The sequence below is a fragment of the Paroedura picta genome, chromosome 17 (genome assembly GCF_049243985.1).
Source record: "Paroedura picta isolate Pp20150507F chromosome 17, Ppicta_v3.0, whole genome shotgun sequence".
NCBI classification, from domain to species: domain Eukaryota; kingdom Metazoa; phylum Chordata; class Lepidosauria; order Squamata; family Gekkonidae; genus Paroedura; species Paroedura picta.
Window position 1 is genome coordinate 4,451,066 of NC_135385.1, and position 14,409 is coordinate 4,465,474.

General features: G+C 46.8%; 1 protein-coding gene across 1 annotated transcript in view; it reads left to right on the forward strand.

Moving 5' to 3' along the window:
- Positions 1 to 14,409, forward strand: part of SMG1 (SMG1 nonsense mediated mRNA decay associated PI3K related kinase) — a 99,723-nt gene that overhangs the window by 16,069 nt on the left and 69,245 nt on the right. The window contains exons 2-12 of the mRNA XM_077316958.1: positions 937 to 1,100; positions 1,336 to 1,491; positions 4,053 to 4,189; positions 5,855 to 5,913; positions 6,896 to 7,109; positions 8,457 to 8,582; positions 8,670 to 8,742; positions 9,981 to 10,078; positions 11,949 to 12,122; positions 13,007 to 13,231; positions 13,933 to 14,034. Of these exons, the coding sequence (XP_077173073.1) occupies positions 937 to 1,100; positions 1,336 to 1,491; positions 4,053 to 4,189; positions 5,855 to 5,913; positions 6,896 to 7,109; positions 8,457 to 8,582; positions 8,670 to 8,742; positions 9,981 to 10,078; positions 11,949 to 12,122; positions 13,007 to 13,231; positions 13,933 to 14,034 (1,528 nt within the window). The remainder of the gene's footprint in view (positions 1 to 936; positions 1,101 to 1,335; positions 1,492 to 4,052; positions 4,190 to 5,854; positions 5,914 to 6,895; positions 7,110 to 8,456; positions 8,583 to 8,669; positions 8,743 to 9,980; positions 10,079 to 11,948; positions 12,123 to 13,006; positions 13,232 to 13,932; positions 14,035 to 14,409) is intronic.

Genomic DNA, 14,409 nt, shown 5'->3' on the forward strand with positions numbered 1-14,409 from the left:
ATACAGGGATGACCATGAACCAACTGAAAGAAGCAGTCAGAGATGGGTGCATGGCGAAGACTTTCCTATAGAATCGCCAAGGGTCGGACACGACTGAACGGATAACATCATCATACTAGACCACCACCTCAGTTTGATTAGGATCATTCAGATGCTACAAATGATTAAACTTTTAAGGAGTAGAGTCATAGTAGTTATGAGGGATTTTAATTCTGATATTTGCTGGAGGTTGAACTCTGGAAAAGACTACTAGGTCAAATTCCTTACTTCCCTTGCAGGCAATGTGATTGTTCAAAAGGTAGAAGATGCCACAAGCTCTATTAGATCTTATTTTAACAAATGGAGAAGGTTTGGTTCACGTGGTGGAGGAGATTTGTTCCCTTTGGAGTTTGAGAAATATTTGAAAAGCATTTTCTTGAGAAGCATTTTCTGTCCTGGCCCCTGCCTTGTGGAATGAACTCCTGGAACATATCTGGATGCTGCCAGAACTAATACAGTTCTGCAGGGCCTAGAAGAGAACTCTTCTGCCAGGCTTTTGTTTGGGGTCAATGACATGGTAACGTCCACTATCATTACTTGTCATGTATCATCTACCATCATAAGAAGCCCCAAACTATATTCTGGCTCTGGGGAGCATATAGGAAACATCCTAAGGGGCTGTTTTTCACCAACTGACTTATTTATACTTACATCAATAATACTTTTAACTATTTTTGGTCTATTTTTATGAAATATTAATTCTGCGTTTGGTTGAGCTGCCTATGCTGCCTCGGAGAGTGGTGCAATCTTTAGGGGGAGATTGGATGAGCACCTGTGATGAGTGTGTGTGTTTTTAAGTCCTCAAGAAGGTGGGGGGGTTGGACTGGATGGCCTCCGTGGTCCTTTCCAGTGCTGCACAATCTGGATTCAATTTAACGTTTCTATTTCTTTTTGCAGATCTGATAGTGCAGCAGCTGACCAAGAGAATTTAAAATACTCTTCCTTCAGAGACCGGAGTACTTCTTCCTCCTATGGATTACAACCCTCAAATTCAGCGGTGGTATCTCGACATAGACACGATGATATCAGAGTCCCCGGTGATGTACAGAATGAAGAAAAGGGTACTTAATTGTCATATGCAAAAAAAATGCTAGCTAGTGTAATTAATTCAGTCTGAGAGAGTCTTTTAAAAGAGGCCCTTGGGGACGGATGGAATGCAAATCTGAAAATTAAATAAAACTCTGCGGCAAAGACCAGCTAATCTTTGTAAAGTAAATAAGTGGAAAACTATAAGGTCACATTTGGCTCCAAGAGAAATCAGCAAGTGTGACTTCCGGTATGTATCCTCCTCTCTAGGTGGCTACAGCGTCAATGGAGGATCTGGGGAAAATACTTATGGTCGGAAGTCGTTGGGGCAAGAGCTGAGAGTTAACAATGTGAACAATCCTGATTTTACCAGTGTTCAGCATGGGAATCGTGCTTTAGTCGCAAAAGACATGAGGAAAACACAAGGTAAGCTTTGTGCCTGGATTGGAGGATAATTGTCTGACGGAAGGCCCTCGAGCAAATGTTCATCCCTATCGAAATGTGTAGTGTCAAGATTGAATGGCTGCAATACATTTAGAATCATAGAGTCGAAAAGGGGCCATATATATTTGCTTTAGGATGCTTAGGGCTAATCCTGCGTTGAGCAGGGGGTTGGACTAGATGGCCTGTATGGCCTCTTCCAACTCTATGGTTCTGTGATTCTATGATTCTATGATTCTATGATTCTATGATCCTGCGTTGAGCAGGGGGTTGGACTAGATGGCCTGTATGGCCCTTCCAACTCTATGGTTCTGTGATTCTATGATTCTATGATCCTGCGTTGAGCAGGGGGTTGGACTAGATGGCCTGTATGGCCCCTTCCAACTCTATGGTTCTGTGATTCTATTTCTTTTGGTTAAAGTCAGAAAATGGATTTGGAACCCCTTTATGTGTGTCTGCCGTCTTCCTAAACTTTTGAGCAACTATAACATTCTGCGATCATAGTTTGCCATCAATCCCTGGTGTACCAGAGTAGTTGACTCTGTGAAGCAAGCTGGTCTTTTTTCTTCTAAGAAAACGAATTGGAGCAAGAGAAATGTGAATTATAAGGACAACCTTTTCCACAGAAAAAAACATTTGTATCAACTGACTGAATCTTTATGCTTTAACACAGTAACAATGCTCATTGTGATGGAGATGGTTGTGGAGGACTCCCAATATGTGTGTGCGTGAGGGCGGCACTTCTCCATCGCATGCGTTCTGCCTTGCGGTGTTGGGCTCCAACAGCATGGGTATTATAGTTACTCTTGGCAGCCCCAGGGTCTGGAACAGGATTTTCCATCCTCAAGACACTTGCTAGATGAACCAGTTTCTTTTATGCCACAAAGGTTTAGGGGAGCCATTGAAATATTATCCTTGTCATAATTAATCTGACAGATTGAACTACAAGGAAGAACAAGTTGAGTTTTGCAAGAAGGAATAGGCTCAGTTCTCAGCGGTATTTGTGGTCTTTCCTGAGAAAAGTAACGAGACTATTATTGGGGAGTAAGCGAACTGGCAGGGGCTCATGGGAATTGTAGTCCATGGACATCTGGAGGGCCACAGTTTGACTGCCCCTGCCCTAGAGTATGATAAAGTGATGGAATCCAGGCACTGTCTTGAATGTATGAGACTAGATGGGGTCTGTGTGTAATAATTCCGTGCTCAGATGAAGTCTTGGACTTGAGCAGTCACGATAGAGGGCAGACGATAGTAATGAGCTGTGTGAAAACTACACGGTGTAAAACAAGTTGCTCTCAGTCCTTTTTAAAAATAAAAGTATAGTAAAAATCAATGACTTGAGGTCACCATTAGTATCAGAGCTACTTGTGTTTTTCTTTCTTAGTAACTATAATAATAGTTAGCTTGTATCTCACTTCGGATTTGATCTTGATATTTTGATTAGGGCATGAATCGAATCTTCCCATGAGAAGGCCTCAGTTTATGTCTCCTGAACTGATGTTTGAGGAGGCGCCTCCTCGGACATTTCACGGACCTTTGTCTGGTTCAGTTTGGGAGTTGAGTGGCAGCCGTTTAGGGTGACAACCCAAAATGGCTCCAAGGAGTTTCAGCGTACTGGATTTGCTTCCCTTCGGCGCTCTGAAAAGGCTTCCTGTCCTTTTGGCCTAGCATGGGGACCTATGAGGTTCCTATGAGGTTGCCCAGTAATCTGACTCTTGTCACAGTAAAGAAGTCTTTATTTATTGGTTTTACAGACATACTCCAGGCCTTTGACAGAACTGCCAGACTAGGTCAATTTTGCCTCTTTAAGATACATGTTCAGCCCCCCCTCTCAGTTTGGCTGCCTGTTCCCAAGTCTCCAGATGCTCCCTCCCCCCAATATGTACACCACTTGTTCCCTGTTATTATCAAACGAAGCACAAAAGGCAAGACACTGTATGTCAATACAGACAAGAATCGAGAGCTCACTTGGAATTCAAGGCCACAAGTTGGAGATAGCAAAAGAATAACATAGGTAGCAGTTAATGAGCTCACAACCTCTTTGGCCCTCCTCATTCCACCAGGCATGGCACTTGCATCTCTGACTGGGGCAGAACAGATTGCTGCATAACCCCCTCCCCTCCTGCAAATGGGCAGGACGGGTAGAACAGCCTCAGCCAGGCCCACAGGAAGACCCTGCTGTCAGGCCAAAATGGCTGCAAGCATGGTCAGCATGAGGTACCACTTCCCTCCCTTTGGAGAAGCCTGCTGAGAAGGTTTGCAGCCCATTCTGCCTGCCAGTAGGGCCTGCACGGCTGTCAGCTGTCAGGCCGAAAGACCTCCAAGCCATTTCTGCACCACCATCCCCTCCCAGGTTTCCCTCCACTTCCATGCGGGAAGAAGTGAAACGTAGTGGCCCAAACCAGACTTGTTTGTTTCGGGGTGGAGCAGGGGGGTGGGTTTGGGTGTTTAGTTCAGGAACGCCCTGAACTGAACTGGAATTTGCTGGTTTGTGCCCATCCCTAATTTCGATTGAATATCATCCATGGTCATGCTCCTGTTTCCAGACCGATCATTGTCTTACTCTGATGAGTCTCGACTGTCAAATCTTCTTCGGAGGATTACTCGGGAAGACGACAGAGATCGAAGACTGGCTACTGTAAAGCAACTGAAAGAATTCATTCAGCAACCAGAGAACAAACTGGTAAAGTAGTGCATGGATATTTGTCTTCAGTCAACATATTAATATCGTATGCCTCAGAATGAAAGGTGGCCATCTTTTAGGTATGAGATTGGGTGAGCGTGTGTATGTGGTTAAGGCTGTGGTGCCCTGTGCAGCTCCTAACTCACATATTCACATTCCCTTGATTATGTCATTTATGGATTTTTCTTGGTTGCAGAATATTCATTTCTTGATGTGGAACACATCTACTGGCGTGGTCCCTGTAACGGAAATGATAACGGACGCGAAGTCCGTTGTCCTGCTTTGGAGCGTGCCAGTAGATGGCCCACAGCAGCACCACTGCCACCAGAGCAGTGTGGCCCAGCACTGAGCCCCATTTGCTGCTCTGGTGACACCACCGCCAGTCTTCTGAGGCCAGTGGAGGGGAGGGAAGTCTGTGTGTGTGTGTGTCTGTAAGAGAGAGAGGGGGCCAGAACCAGGGAGTCCCAGATCAGGAATGTGTTCCACATACTCTGTGTTTTTTTTCTTCTTCAGTACTCTCCACTCTGCCTACACACTGGTTTAATACTTAACTGCTTGGAATCCTGAAGTAGTGGGCAAGGCAGTGGAATTGAAGAAGACTTAATGCATTTTTTTATTCCTCACCTTTTGTTGCTGCTCTGACATGAGGGATTCTCATTGCTGTGTAGGCATTCCCATCAGGGGGAGCAGCTTCTTCCACGGAGAGGAAAGGATTACAGATTGGCCTGCTCTTTTCTTTTGGCCCTGTTGAGGCTGATCTTCCCCAGCACTTTAAGGGGGGGGGGAGAGAACGGGTGATCAGTTTCATCACAGTTAGGAGGAGCAAGGATGGAGTTGGTGTCCCCCTTCTGACAAACAGCAGCTCCTCTTCTGGGAAACATGCAGCAGTCCTTTGGGAGCTGAAAGAGGCCAGAGCAAGCAAAAACTTCATATGCTCCTCAGCTTTAGCTGTTTGCTGTGGGCCTAGTGTTGTGGGCCTCCACCCTTCTGGATTCCTGATGGTTTTCAAAAGGACCCACGAGGATTGAATGGGTCAGTGACCAAGGTTTCTTTCAGACTAGGAGGCTGCTCCATAAACACAGCAAAAGGCGTAAACCAGCTCCTCATGTCCCACCTTTTCTATTCAACAAATTACTTAAGGCAGGGGTAGTCAAACTGCGGCCCTCCAGATGTCCATGGACTACAATTCCCACGAGCCCCCTGCCAGCATTCGCTGGCAGGGGGCTCCTGGGAATTGTAGTCCATGGACATCTGGAGGGCTGCAGTTTGACTACCCCTGACTTAAGGGATGGCTAACCTCTTCTGGTGGGGGTGGTTGGAAGATGGTTTACTAGGGATTTGACTTGGATCCCTTAAAGGGAAATAATATTTTTAGTGTTAAATGAGACAGTGTCTCAGAATCTTGAGTGACTGCTGCGGAGGCCTTCTGACCACTGCATCCTGTTCAGTGGGAAACCGGCCGGCTGAAGAGCAGCATTGCACATAGTGTCATTGGTGACCTAGCTTTTATAAGGGCTCCCAAACTATATTGTTGCAAAACCCATTGAGTTGCACAGTACAGAACAGAATATCAAACACTGGTAGCCTTTTTAAAAATGATATAGCGAGCTGAACTTGTCTCACCAGAGCACAAAGTCTAAATGATGTTTCTGTCTCCTGTCGTAGGTGCTTGTTAAACAACTGGATAATATCTTGACTGCCATACATGACGTGCTTAACGAAAGGTAAGTTGGAATGCAGGAATCTAAGCCGTTCAGAGGATGCTTTCAATTCAGTTTGGATGATTCTGCGGGGGTTTTTTTCCCAAACTGAATTTTTTAAAGCATATGACAGGGTCACTAAACAAGCAAAATTAATCTGGCAAATATTTTTTTCTCTTTGAGAGAGCTTGTTTGTGTAGATGTATGTGGGTGTGACAATCTGTGCTGGGGGGGGCAAGGCAGTTTTGGTCCCATGTGCACAACTGCAACCCACATAATCGTGCAGCTTCCACACAAGGGGAACGATCTTGGGAGGAAAGCCCTAGAAAATACCTGTGGGAAATGCTAAGTCTGTGAATGTAGGCAGATTGAAAGTGGGTGGACAGAAGGGATTGTGTAGGTCAGTGGTCCCCAACCTTTTTATCACCGGGGACCAGTCAACACTTGACAATTTTACTGAGGTCTGGTGGGAGGTAGTCTTTTGCCGAGGGACGTCGCCACCGCCTGAGCCCCTGCTCCACTTGCTTTCCCGCCGGTGCCCCTGACTTCCCGCCAAACACTGGGGGGTGCTGCCAGCAGCAGCTGTGCCACGCCGAGGGGGAGCCCCAGCCATGGCGGCTGTTGGAGAACACCAAAGGTGAGCTGGCGGCAGAGTGGCAGGGCAGCAGCCGGGGAGGAGGAGCCGCGGCCCTGTACCAACTGATCCACGGACCAGTCCCGGTCCCCGGACCGGGGGTTGGGGACCGCTGGTGTAGGTGTTTGGCTCTTGTGGCCATTATGTGCATTCTGCAGGGGGTTGTGCTAGATGACCCTGGAACTTCCTTCCATCTCTGTGATTCTGTGATTCTATGACCTTTGGTAAATGAACGCAAATAGAGAAACCCCACTATGAATTATTGTGGGCCTTCACAGTTGTCTTAGCGGAAGTGATACCCGATTGTGCAGGCCTCTGATCCCGTTTCCATAAGTAAAAGGTGTGTTTTTTTTGTCTTCTTTGTCCATGCAGTAGCAAATTGCTTCAAGAGCTGAGACAGGAGGGCGCTTGCTGTCTCGGTCTGCTTTGTGCTTCTCTGAGCTACGAAGCTGAGAAGATCTTTAAATGGATTTTTAGCAAATTTAGCTCATCCGCGAAAGACGAAGTTAAACTTCTTTATTTGTGTGCAACATACAAAGCTTTGGAGACTGTGGGGGAGAAGAAAGCCTTTTCATCTGTAATGCAAGTAAGAAAAAGTAAAAGTAGACCAATTTTTCTGTTTGTGGAATGATTTTCTTAAATGAATTAATAGAATCGTAAGCAGCTTTTGTGTATTGGCGTGTTAGAGCCAAAATATATACTGCTTTCTGAAATGTTTCTTTTTCTGTATAGATTTTATGAATTTAATAAATTTTTTAGAGAGAAAAAATCCAAAGAACAGTAAACACAATAAAAACATAAAAGAAAAAAGATAGTATAATAATAAGCAATATAACAGATAAGTATTTTTCAGTTTCCAGATGATGATCTACTTGGTCATTGTAATTACTCAAGAATAAGTCATTATACTTAAATTCTTAAACTCGGTGATCGCTGAGGTGGCCAAACCATTTTGGTGTAGTGTGCACTGAGAGCCAGTTTGGTGTACTGGTTAGGAGTGCAGGCTTCTAATCTGGCATGCTGGGTTCGATTCCCCGCGCCCCCACATGCAGCCAGCTGGGTGACCTTGGGCTCACCATGGCACTGATAAAACTCTTCTGACCAAGCAGTGATATCAGGGCTCTCTCAGCCTCACCCACCTCACAGGGTGTCTGTTATGGGGAGAGGAATGGGAAGGCGACGGTAAGCCGCTCTGAGCCTCCTTCGGGTAGAGAAAAGGCGGCATATAAGAACCAACTCTTCTTCTTCTTCAGTAATATCAGGGCTCTCTCAGTCTCACCTCCCTCACAGAGTGTCTGTTGTGGGGAGAGGGAAAGGAAGGCGAGTGTCAGCCACTTTGAGCCTCCTTTGGGTAGGGAAAAACAGCACATAAGTACCAACTCTTCTTCTTCTTCAGTAATATCAGGGCTCTCTCAGTCCTACTCACCTCACAGGGTGTCTGTTGTGGGGAGAGGAAAGGGAAGGCGACTGTAAGCCGCTTTGAGCTTCCTTCGGGAGAGAAAAGCGGCATATAAGAACCAACTCTTCTTCTTCTTCAAACCTCGCTGAAGTGCTCATGCTTGGTTTGTAGTGTCTGGGAGGGACAGGAGAAGTGTGTCAAGCTGGAATAAAATGGGAGGAGCCTGGGGTGTAGACTACACAGCAGCCCTGCCGTCTTATTCCCCTCCATACAAGTGGAAAGTCTTCTGACGCATCTCAAGCGACCAGTTCCTGACAGACGTCAGAAGACTTTCCACTCACATGGCTCGCTTGCTGAACATGCAGCTTGTGGAGAATGCAAACTGTTCAGTCTGGAGCTGCCATTTGTTTCACTGCAAGCCTTTCTAAATGATTCATTTTTAAGCAGGCCGTGTGATTTATTGGATCAATTGTTTTGTATACTGCAAATAGTGTTTTGAATAAACTGACAGGGTTTTTTTTGCCCCTTTTAAAGCTTGTCATGACCAGCCTGCAGTCTATCCTGGAGAACGTGGACACACCAGAACTGCTTTGTAAATGTGTCAAGTGCATCCTTCTCGTGTCTCGCTGCTACCCTCACATTTTCAGCACAAACTTCAGGGTAAGCGTGCTCGCCTTGCTTTTTAAATATGTGCAGACGCATAATGCTTTACAGATGGGTCAGCGTTTTGTTTGTTGCTTTTCCAAGGACACGGTTGACATATTGGTTGGGTGGCACATCGACCACACTCAGAAACCTTCTCTGACTCAACAAGTGTCCGGTAAGTCTTGAAAAATGAAATATTTGTACGCGACAGCCGTGTAGAATCGTAGAGTCGGACAGGGTCATACAGGCCATTTAGCTCGACCCCGTGCTCAGTGCAGGATCATCTTCCTAATCAGCGAGGTAGATCGAGCCCCCCCCCCCCCGTCCGTCCGTCCGTCCGTCCATCCGGGGTTTGAATAGGACATGGTTAGATCTCCTTCTCTACTCCTCTAGTAGTGGGGGTTGGGAGTGAGTTTTCCGCCACGTTGGGCTTTTTGGATGTCTTTTCATGGGTGTTTTAATGGGGATTTTATAAGGTGTTGTAACCCGCCACGAGCCGAGCAGGGAGTGGCGGGGAATAAATCTGGGGGAAAAATAATAATGTGAAATTGGCTTCACTAGATGTGAATTATCTGTATACATGAGCTCAGGATATATCCCTAGCTCAGGATCGTCTGATCCCCAGGTTCTTGGGCAGAGAGTCTTTGCTAAACCCCTTCAGCCTTAGTGCCTTGTCAAGTGGGCCTGAAGCCTCCACCTACAAAGCATGCACTCTGCCACAAACCAGGATGATGCAGTGGCCACAGTGTCAGTTTAGATATGCTCCTTTATCCCTGTCTAGCCTTATACCTTCTTTTAGATGAGCTGGCCGTTCTGTACTGTTTTGATTTCCCTGTTGAAGATGAGTGCTGCTGGTCCTGTAGTCACATGCAACAGAACTAGGCGTCATTGTTGCTGGCTATTTACTTTTGCTACTTTAGTTTTATTTATTAATATACTCGCTTCAAAGCCCGTTCCTGAAAGGGTCCTCTTAAGGTGGCTTTGGGCCGCAGCTCGCAGCCAAATCAAGTGGGGCAGGCAGGGGCTGGCCAGCTCGTTAGCAGGCCCATGACAGAGCTCCTTAGCAGGCAGCCAGCTGGCCAGGAGGCCCTCGTGAGCAGGCCCAGCCTAGCAGGCCAAGAGGCCCTCGTTAGGAGGCCCCCCACCACGATCCTTTGCCCAGGGCCCCCTCCCCTTACCTGCTGCTGGCCCCAGGACTGAGGTGTCCAGGGCCGGAGGGCAGGGCCAATCATGACAAAGCTGGCTGCACCCTGATTGGCCCTTTTCCAACTTGGACAGCCAGACACGCCCCACCCCCTAGGCTGTTTCAGAAATATATAGAGGAACAACAATGGATAAGGATAAGTCAAGCCAATTATACTTTCAACTTTCTTGTGTTTCTAGTGGTCTGATTTCTTTTTTCTTCTTTGGCAGGATGGCTACAGAGCCTGGAGCCCTTTTGGGTCGCTGATCTCGCCTTTTCGACCACACTTTTGGGTCAGTTTCTTGAGGATATGGAAGCGTATGCTGAGGTAATACAACTTGGGTGATGACTGGAAAGGAGACGGCTATTAGGCGAACTCTGACATGGTACCTCCCTCCCTGTGCCATTCACACACACACACACACAAATACTGCATTGTGGATTTTGGAAAGAGTTGACTGTGACCGCATGTAAAACGTGTTAAAGTAGCATTTCAAGCAGTGCTTTGAAGTGCATTAAGCGAGATTTAAAATATGCAATGTTTTAATCAATATTGGTTTAGATGTTGGTATTTCTGGCTTCCCTCTCCCCTCCCCTGGTCTCAATCTTACTTTCATGGTAGCCATGAGCGAAACCCTTGAAAAAGCCCTTCCAGCTTAAAACAATTGTTGCTTGAGATGTAAGATTAATGTTGCGAGTTTTCCTTCAACACAAAATCGGAGTCCAGTGGCACCTTTAAGACCAACAAAGATTTATTCAAGGTGTGAGCTTTTGAGTGCAAGCATTTAGTCTGAGGGAGAGTGCCTGCACTCGAAAGCTCTCATGCCTTGAATAAATCTTCATTGGTCTTAAAAGTGCCACTGGGCTCCGATTTTGTTTTGGTGTGCTGCTTCAGACCAACACAGCTACCCACTTGAATCTATGCAAGTTTTCCTTATGATTGATGGTAATGGAGCTGTATATGCCATATAATTTGCCGGACTTGTATATTCCTCCAATTTTCAGCAATCAGCAGAGTGAGAAGAAATGAAAGGGGGTTGGGATTGGCCAGACAGGCTTAATAAGAACTGGAGTTTGAGTGCAATGCCACCCCAGAGGAGGTGGAAGCATCTCCAGATTATTTTTCTCCATTCCAGGCAGGCCATCTTTGGGAGAGTGGTCCTTCTGGAACGAAAAGTGTAGCACAAATTAAATAACCTGAGATTCTGTGTTGCTTTTAACCATTTTTGTTCACTAAGCTTTGATGTGGCGCTAGAAAGTGCCATCGGGTCACCATCAAGCTAAGACAGCCCTTTAGGGCAGGGGTAGTCAAACTGCAGCCCTCCAGATGTCCATGGACTACAATTCCCACGAGCTCCTGCCAGCGTGTGTACAAGCGGAGAGGCCTGATTGTTATTGTTATGTGCGAAGTCATGTCCGGCCCATCGCGGCCCCCTGGACAATGACCCTCCAGGCCTTCCTGTCCTCTACCATTCCCCGGAGTCCATTTAAGTTTGCACCTACTGCTTCAGTGACTCCATCCAGCCACCAAATTCTCTGTCGTCCCCTTCTTCTTTTGCCCTCGATCGCTCCCAGCATCAGGCTCTTCTCCAGGGAGTCCTTCCTTCTCATGAGGGGGCCAAAGTATTGGAGTTTCATCTTCAGGATCTGGCCTTCTAAGGAGCAGTCAGGGCTGATCTCCTCGAGGACTGACCGGTCTGTTCGCCTTGCAGTCCAAGGGACTCGCAAGAGTCTTCTCCAGCACCAGAGTCCAAAAGCCTCAATTCTTTGACGCTCGGCCTTCCTTATGGTCCAACTTTCGCAGCCATACATTGCAACTGGGAAGACCATAGCCTTGACTAAACGCACTTTTGTTGGCAGGGTGACGTCTCTGCTTTTTAGGATGCTGTCTAGATTTGCCATAGCTTTCCTCCCCGGGAGCAAGCGTCTTTTAATTTCTTTGCTGCAATCCCCATCTGCAGTGATCTTGGAGCCCAGGAAAATAAAATCTGTCACTACCTCCATTTCTTCCCCCATCTATTTGCCAGGAATCGAGAGGGCCGGATGCCACGATCTTCGTTTTCTTGAGAGGCCTGAACGCCAGATTTAATCTCAACGTGCTCGTGTGGGCGCAGAAGATTTATGATAACATGGCTTCGCTTTATGATCAAGTCTTCGCTTTCGTTTGCATTCAACACACACGCTCTGTTCTGTTTTAGGACCTCAGCCACGTGGCGTCTGGAGAATCCGTGGATGAAGACATACCGCCTCCTTCTGTTTCACTGCCCAAGCTGGCAGCGCTGCTCCGGGTTTTCAGCACGGTGGTGAGGAGTATCGGAGAGCGGTTCAGCCCCATTAGAGGGCCACCCATTACGGAAGCTTATGTAACGGATGTAAGACTTTTTGGTGCACTTCTTGCTGCTTGGGAGTTTGGTTCATGAGTTACAAGAACTGGATACGAACACTGAGTGGTGCAGATTCTAGCAGCTCAGTCTGTGCTTTAGATTTCTCAGTTTTTAAAACATTAGAATGTATTTGCCCTGCTTTTGCTTTCTTTAATGAACTTAGGCAGATGGGGAGTGGGTGGGCAGGAAGGGATGGGCCAGTGTTTGTCTCTTGGGGCCCTTCCTGGCACACCCAGGGAATTGCTAATCACCACTGTGGGATGGTGGGTGAATTTCCTCCAGGTTGGACTCTGGTGGTGGTGGGGGATCAATTGAGCATGCAATTGGGGTCACTGTGGGTGGCCAGGTTGTTGTGAGTATTGTGCAGGGGGTTGGACTAGACCAGTGGTCCCCAACCTGCGGGCCGCGGCTCCCTCTCCCCGCCCCGCCCCCCCCCGCAGTAAAAAACTTCCCAGGCCGGGAAGCTTGTTACTGCGGGAGGGCGGGGAGAGGGAATCAGGGCCGCGCCGCGCACTGCGCATGCGCAAAAGTGCCGCGCACGCGCTATTTCAGCCACGCATGGCGCATGATCGCATGCGTGGCTGTGGCCCGCGCGTGTGCGATACGCGGGTGGGGCAGTTGCCCTGCCGGTCCCCAGCCTCAGAAAGCTTGGGGACCACTGGACTAGACGACTGTGAAGATCCCTTTCGACTCTATGATTCCTTTCTCTCCTTTCTGGTTAAATAATGCTTATGATTTTCTATACAGTGCTTTCTTCTTAGTAAAGAAATGATGGGGAAAGCTCTAAATAGCAGGGCAGTTTTAGGGCTAACTTGGAGGGAAATGTCCTCCCGTATTGTGTACTCATTCTCCCCCCCCCCTTTTCCCCCCAGGTCCTGTACAGAGTAATGAGGTGTGTGACCGCTGCCAACCAAGTATTCTTTTCGGAGGCTGTCCTGACGGCAGCCAACGAGTGCGTCGGCGTCTTGCTTGGCAGCCTGGACCCCAGCATGAATGTGCACTGCGACATGGTCATTACCTATGGGCTGGATCAGCTGGAGAATTGTCAGGCTTGTGGTACTGATTATATCATCTCGGTGTTGAACTTATTGATGCTGGTACATACAACCCTCATCATATCTGGGCTTACTGGATAAATGACACCCCCCTTCCCCCCTTCAAGTTAATAAGAGGAGGGCGTTGGGAAACCTAGCTTTCGTTTTTGGATTGGGGTGGTTTCCCTGTAGACTGGGGAAAGGTCTGGGTGGGCTGAGAGGATCGAACTTGTTCGTAGAAGTTAGAGGTAGCTGTGTTGTTCCAGGGGGGGAAAATCGAAAAGCAGAATCCACGTTAAGACTGTTTTGAGGCCAAAGGACACAAAACAGTATGCAAACTTTTGAGTTATCTAGATGTTATTTGAAAGTGTGAGGCGGGGGGAGTGGAAAAATTGGGCTTCTTTGTGGGGGTAACTTGATATAGTGAGCTTCGTAACTGATGATTGGAACTCTTTCCACACACAAACTTTCTTGTTCTGCTGTCAAAATGTAGATGGAGCTTGTACTAAATCTCTCTACTAATACTAAGAACCATTGCAGTTCTGGTATCCGTTGGCCGCTTATACTGTGCTATAGGGAAGAACGGTAGGCTGGATTGTGTGTGAACAGTCGGCAAACGTAGCAGGAATCCTGCATTGCAGTGGTTTTAAATTTGCTAGTTGTAGTTGCCAGTTTTCTGGAAGTAGGTCTTAAAAAGCAAAGTTTTCAAAAATCGGGGCTCCATAAGGGACTGCAGGTATGACGAGTGCTTATTTTTGTCTTAGATCGTTGAACAAATAAATACAAAACTCCCGTCATCCTTTATAGAGAAGCTATTTATACCGGAGTCAAAACTGCTTATGCTCCGGTACCATAAGGAAAAAGAGGTAATGCTTTCGTTGTTTTATCTAAAACGCTTTGTTAACTTGAACATTTCAGTGTTTTCAAACAGACAGACTCGTATGCCTGTAAATATGTATTGCTGAATGTAACGCAAAAGTTTACAACAACAACAAGCCTTTAATAGCATATAATACAATATAAGTACAATATAAGAAGGGAAAGTGCAAAAGGATCCACTGCTAGTGAGAACAAAGGCAAATATCATGCTTTACGCATAATACATTCACGTTTTCTCATGGCAAGATGTGAAAACTTTGCTACTGGTTCAATTATATCAGGGTTCTGGGATGTCAAAAGAAACTGAGTCTTTCGTTCATCCGATTGAAAAGTTTACAGAAGAAGAGTTCTTTGTCGTAGGA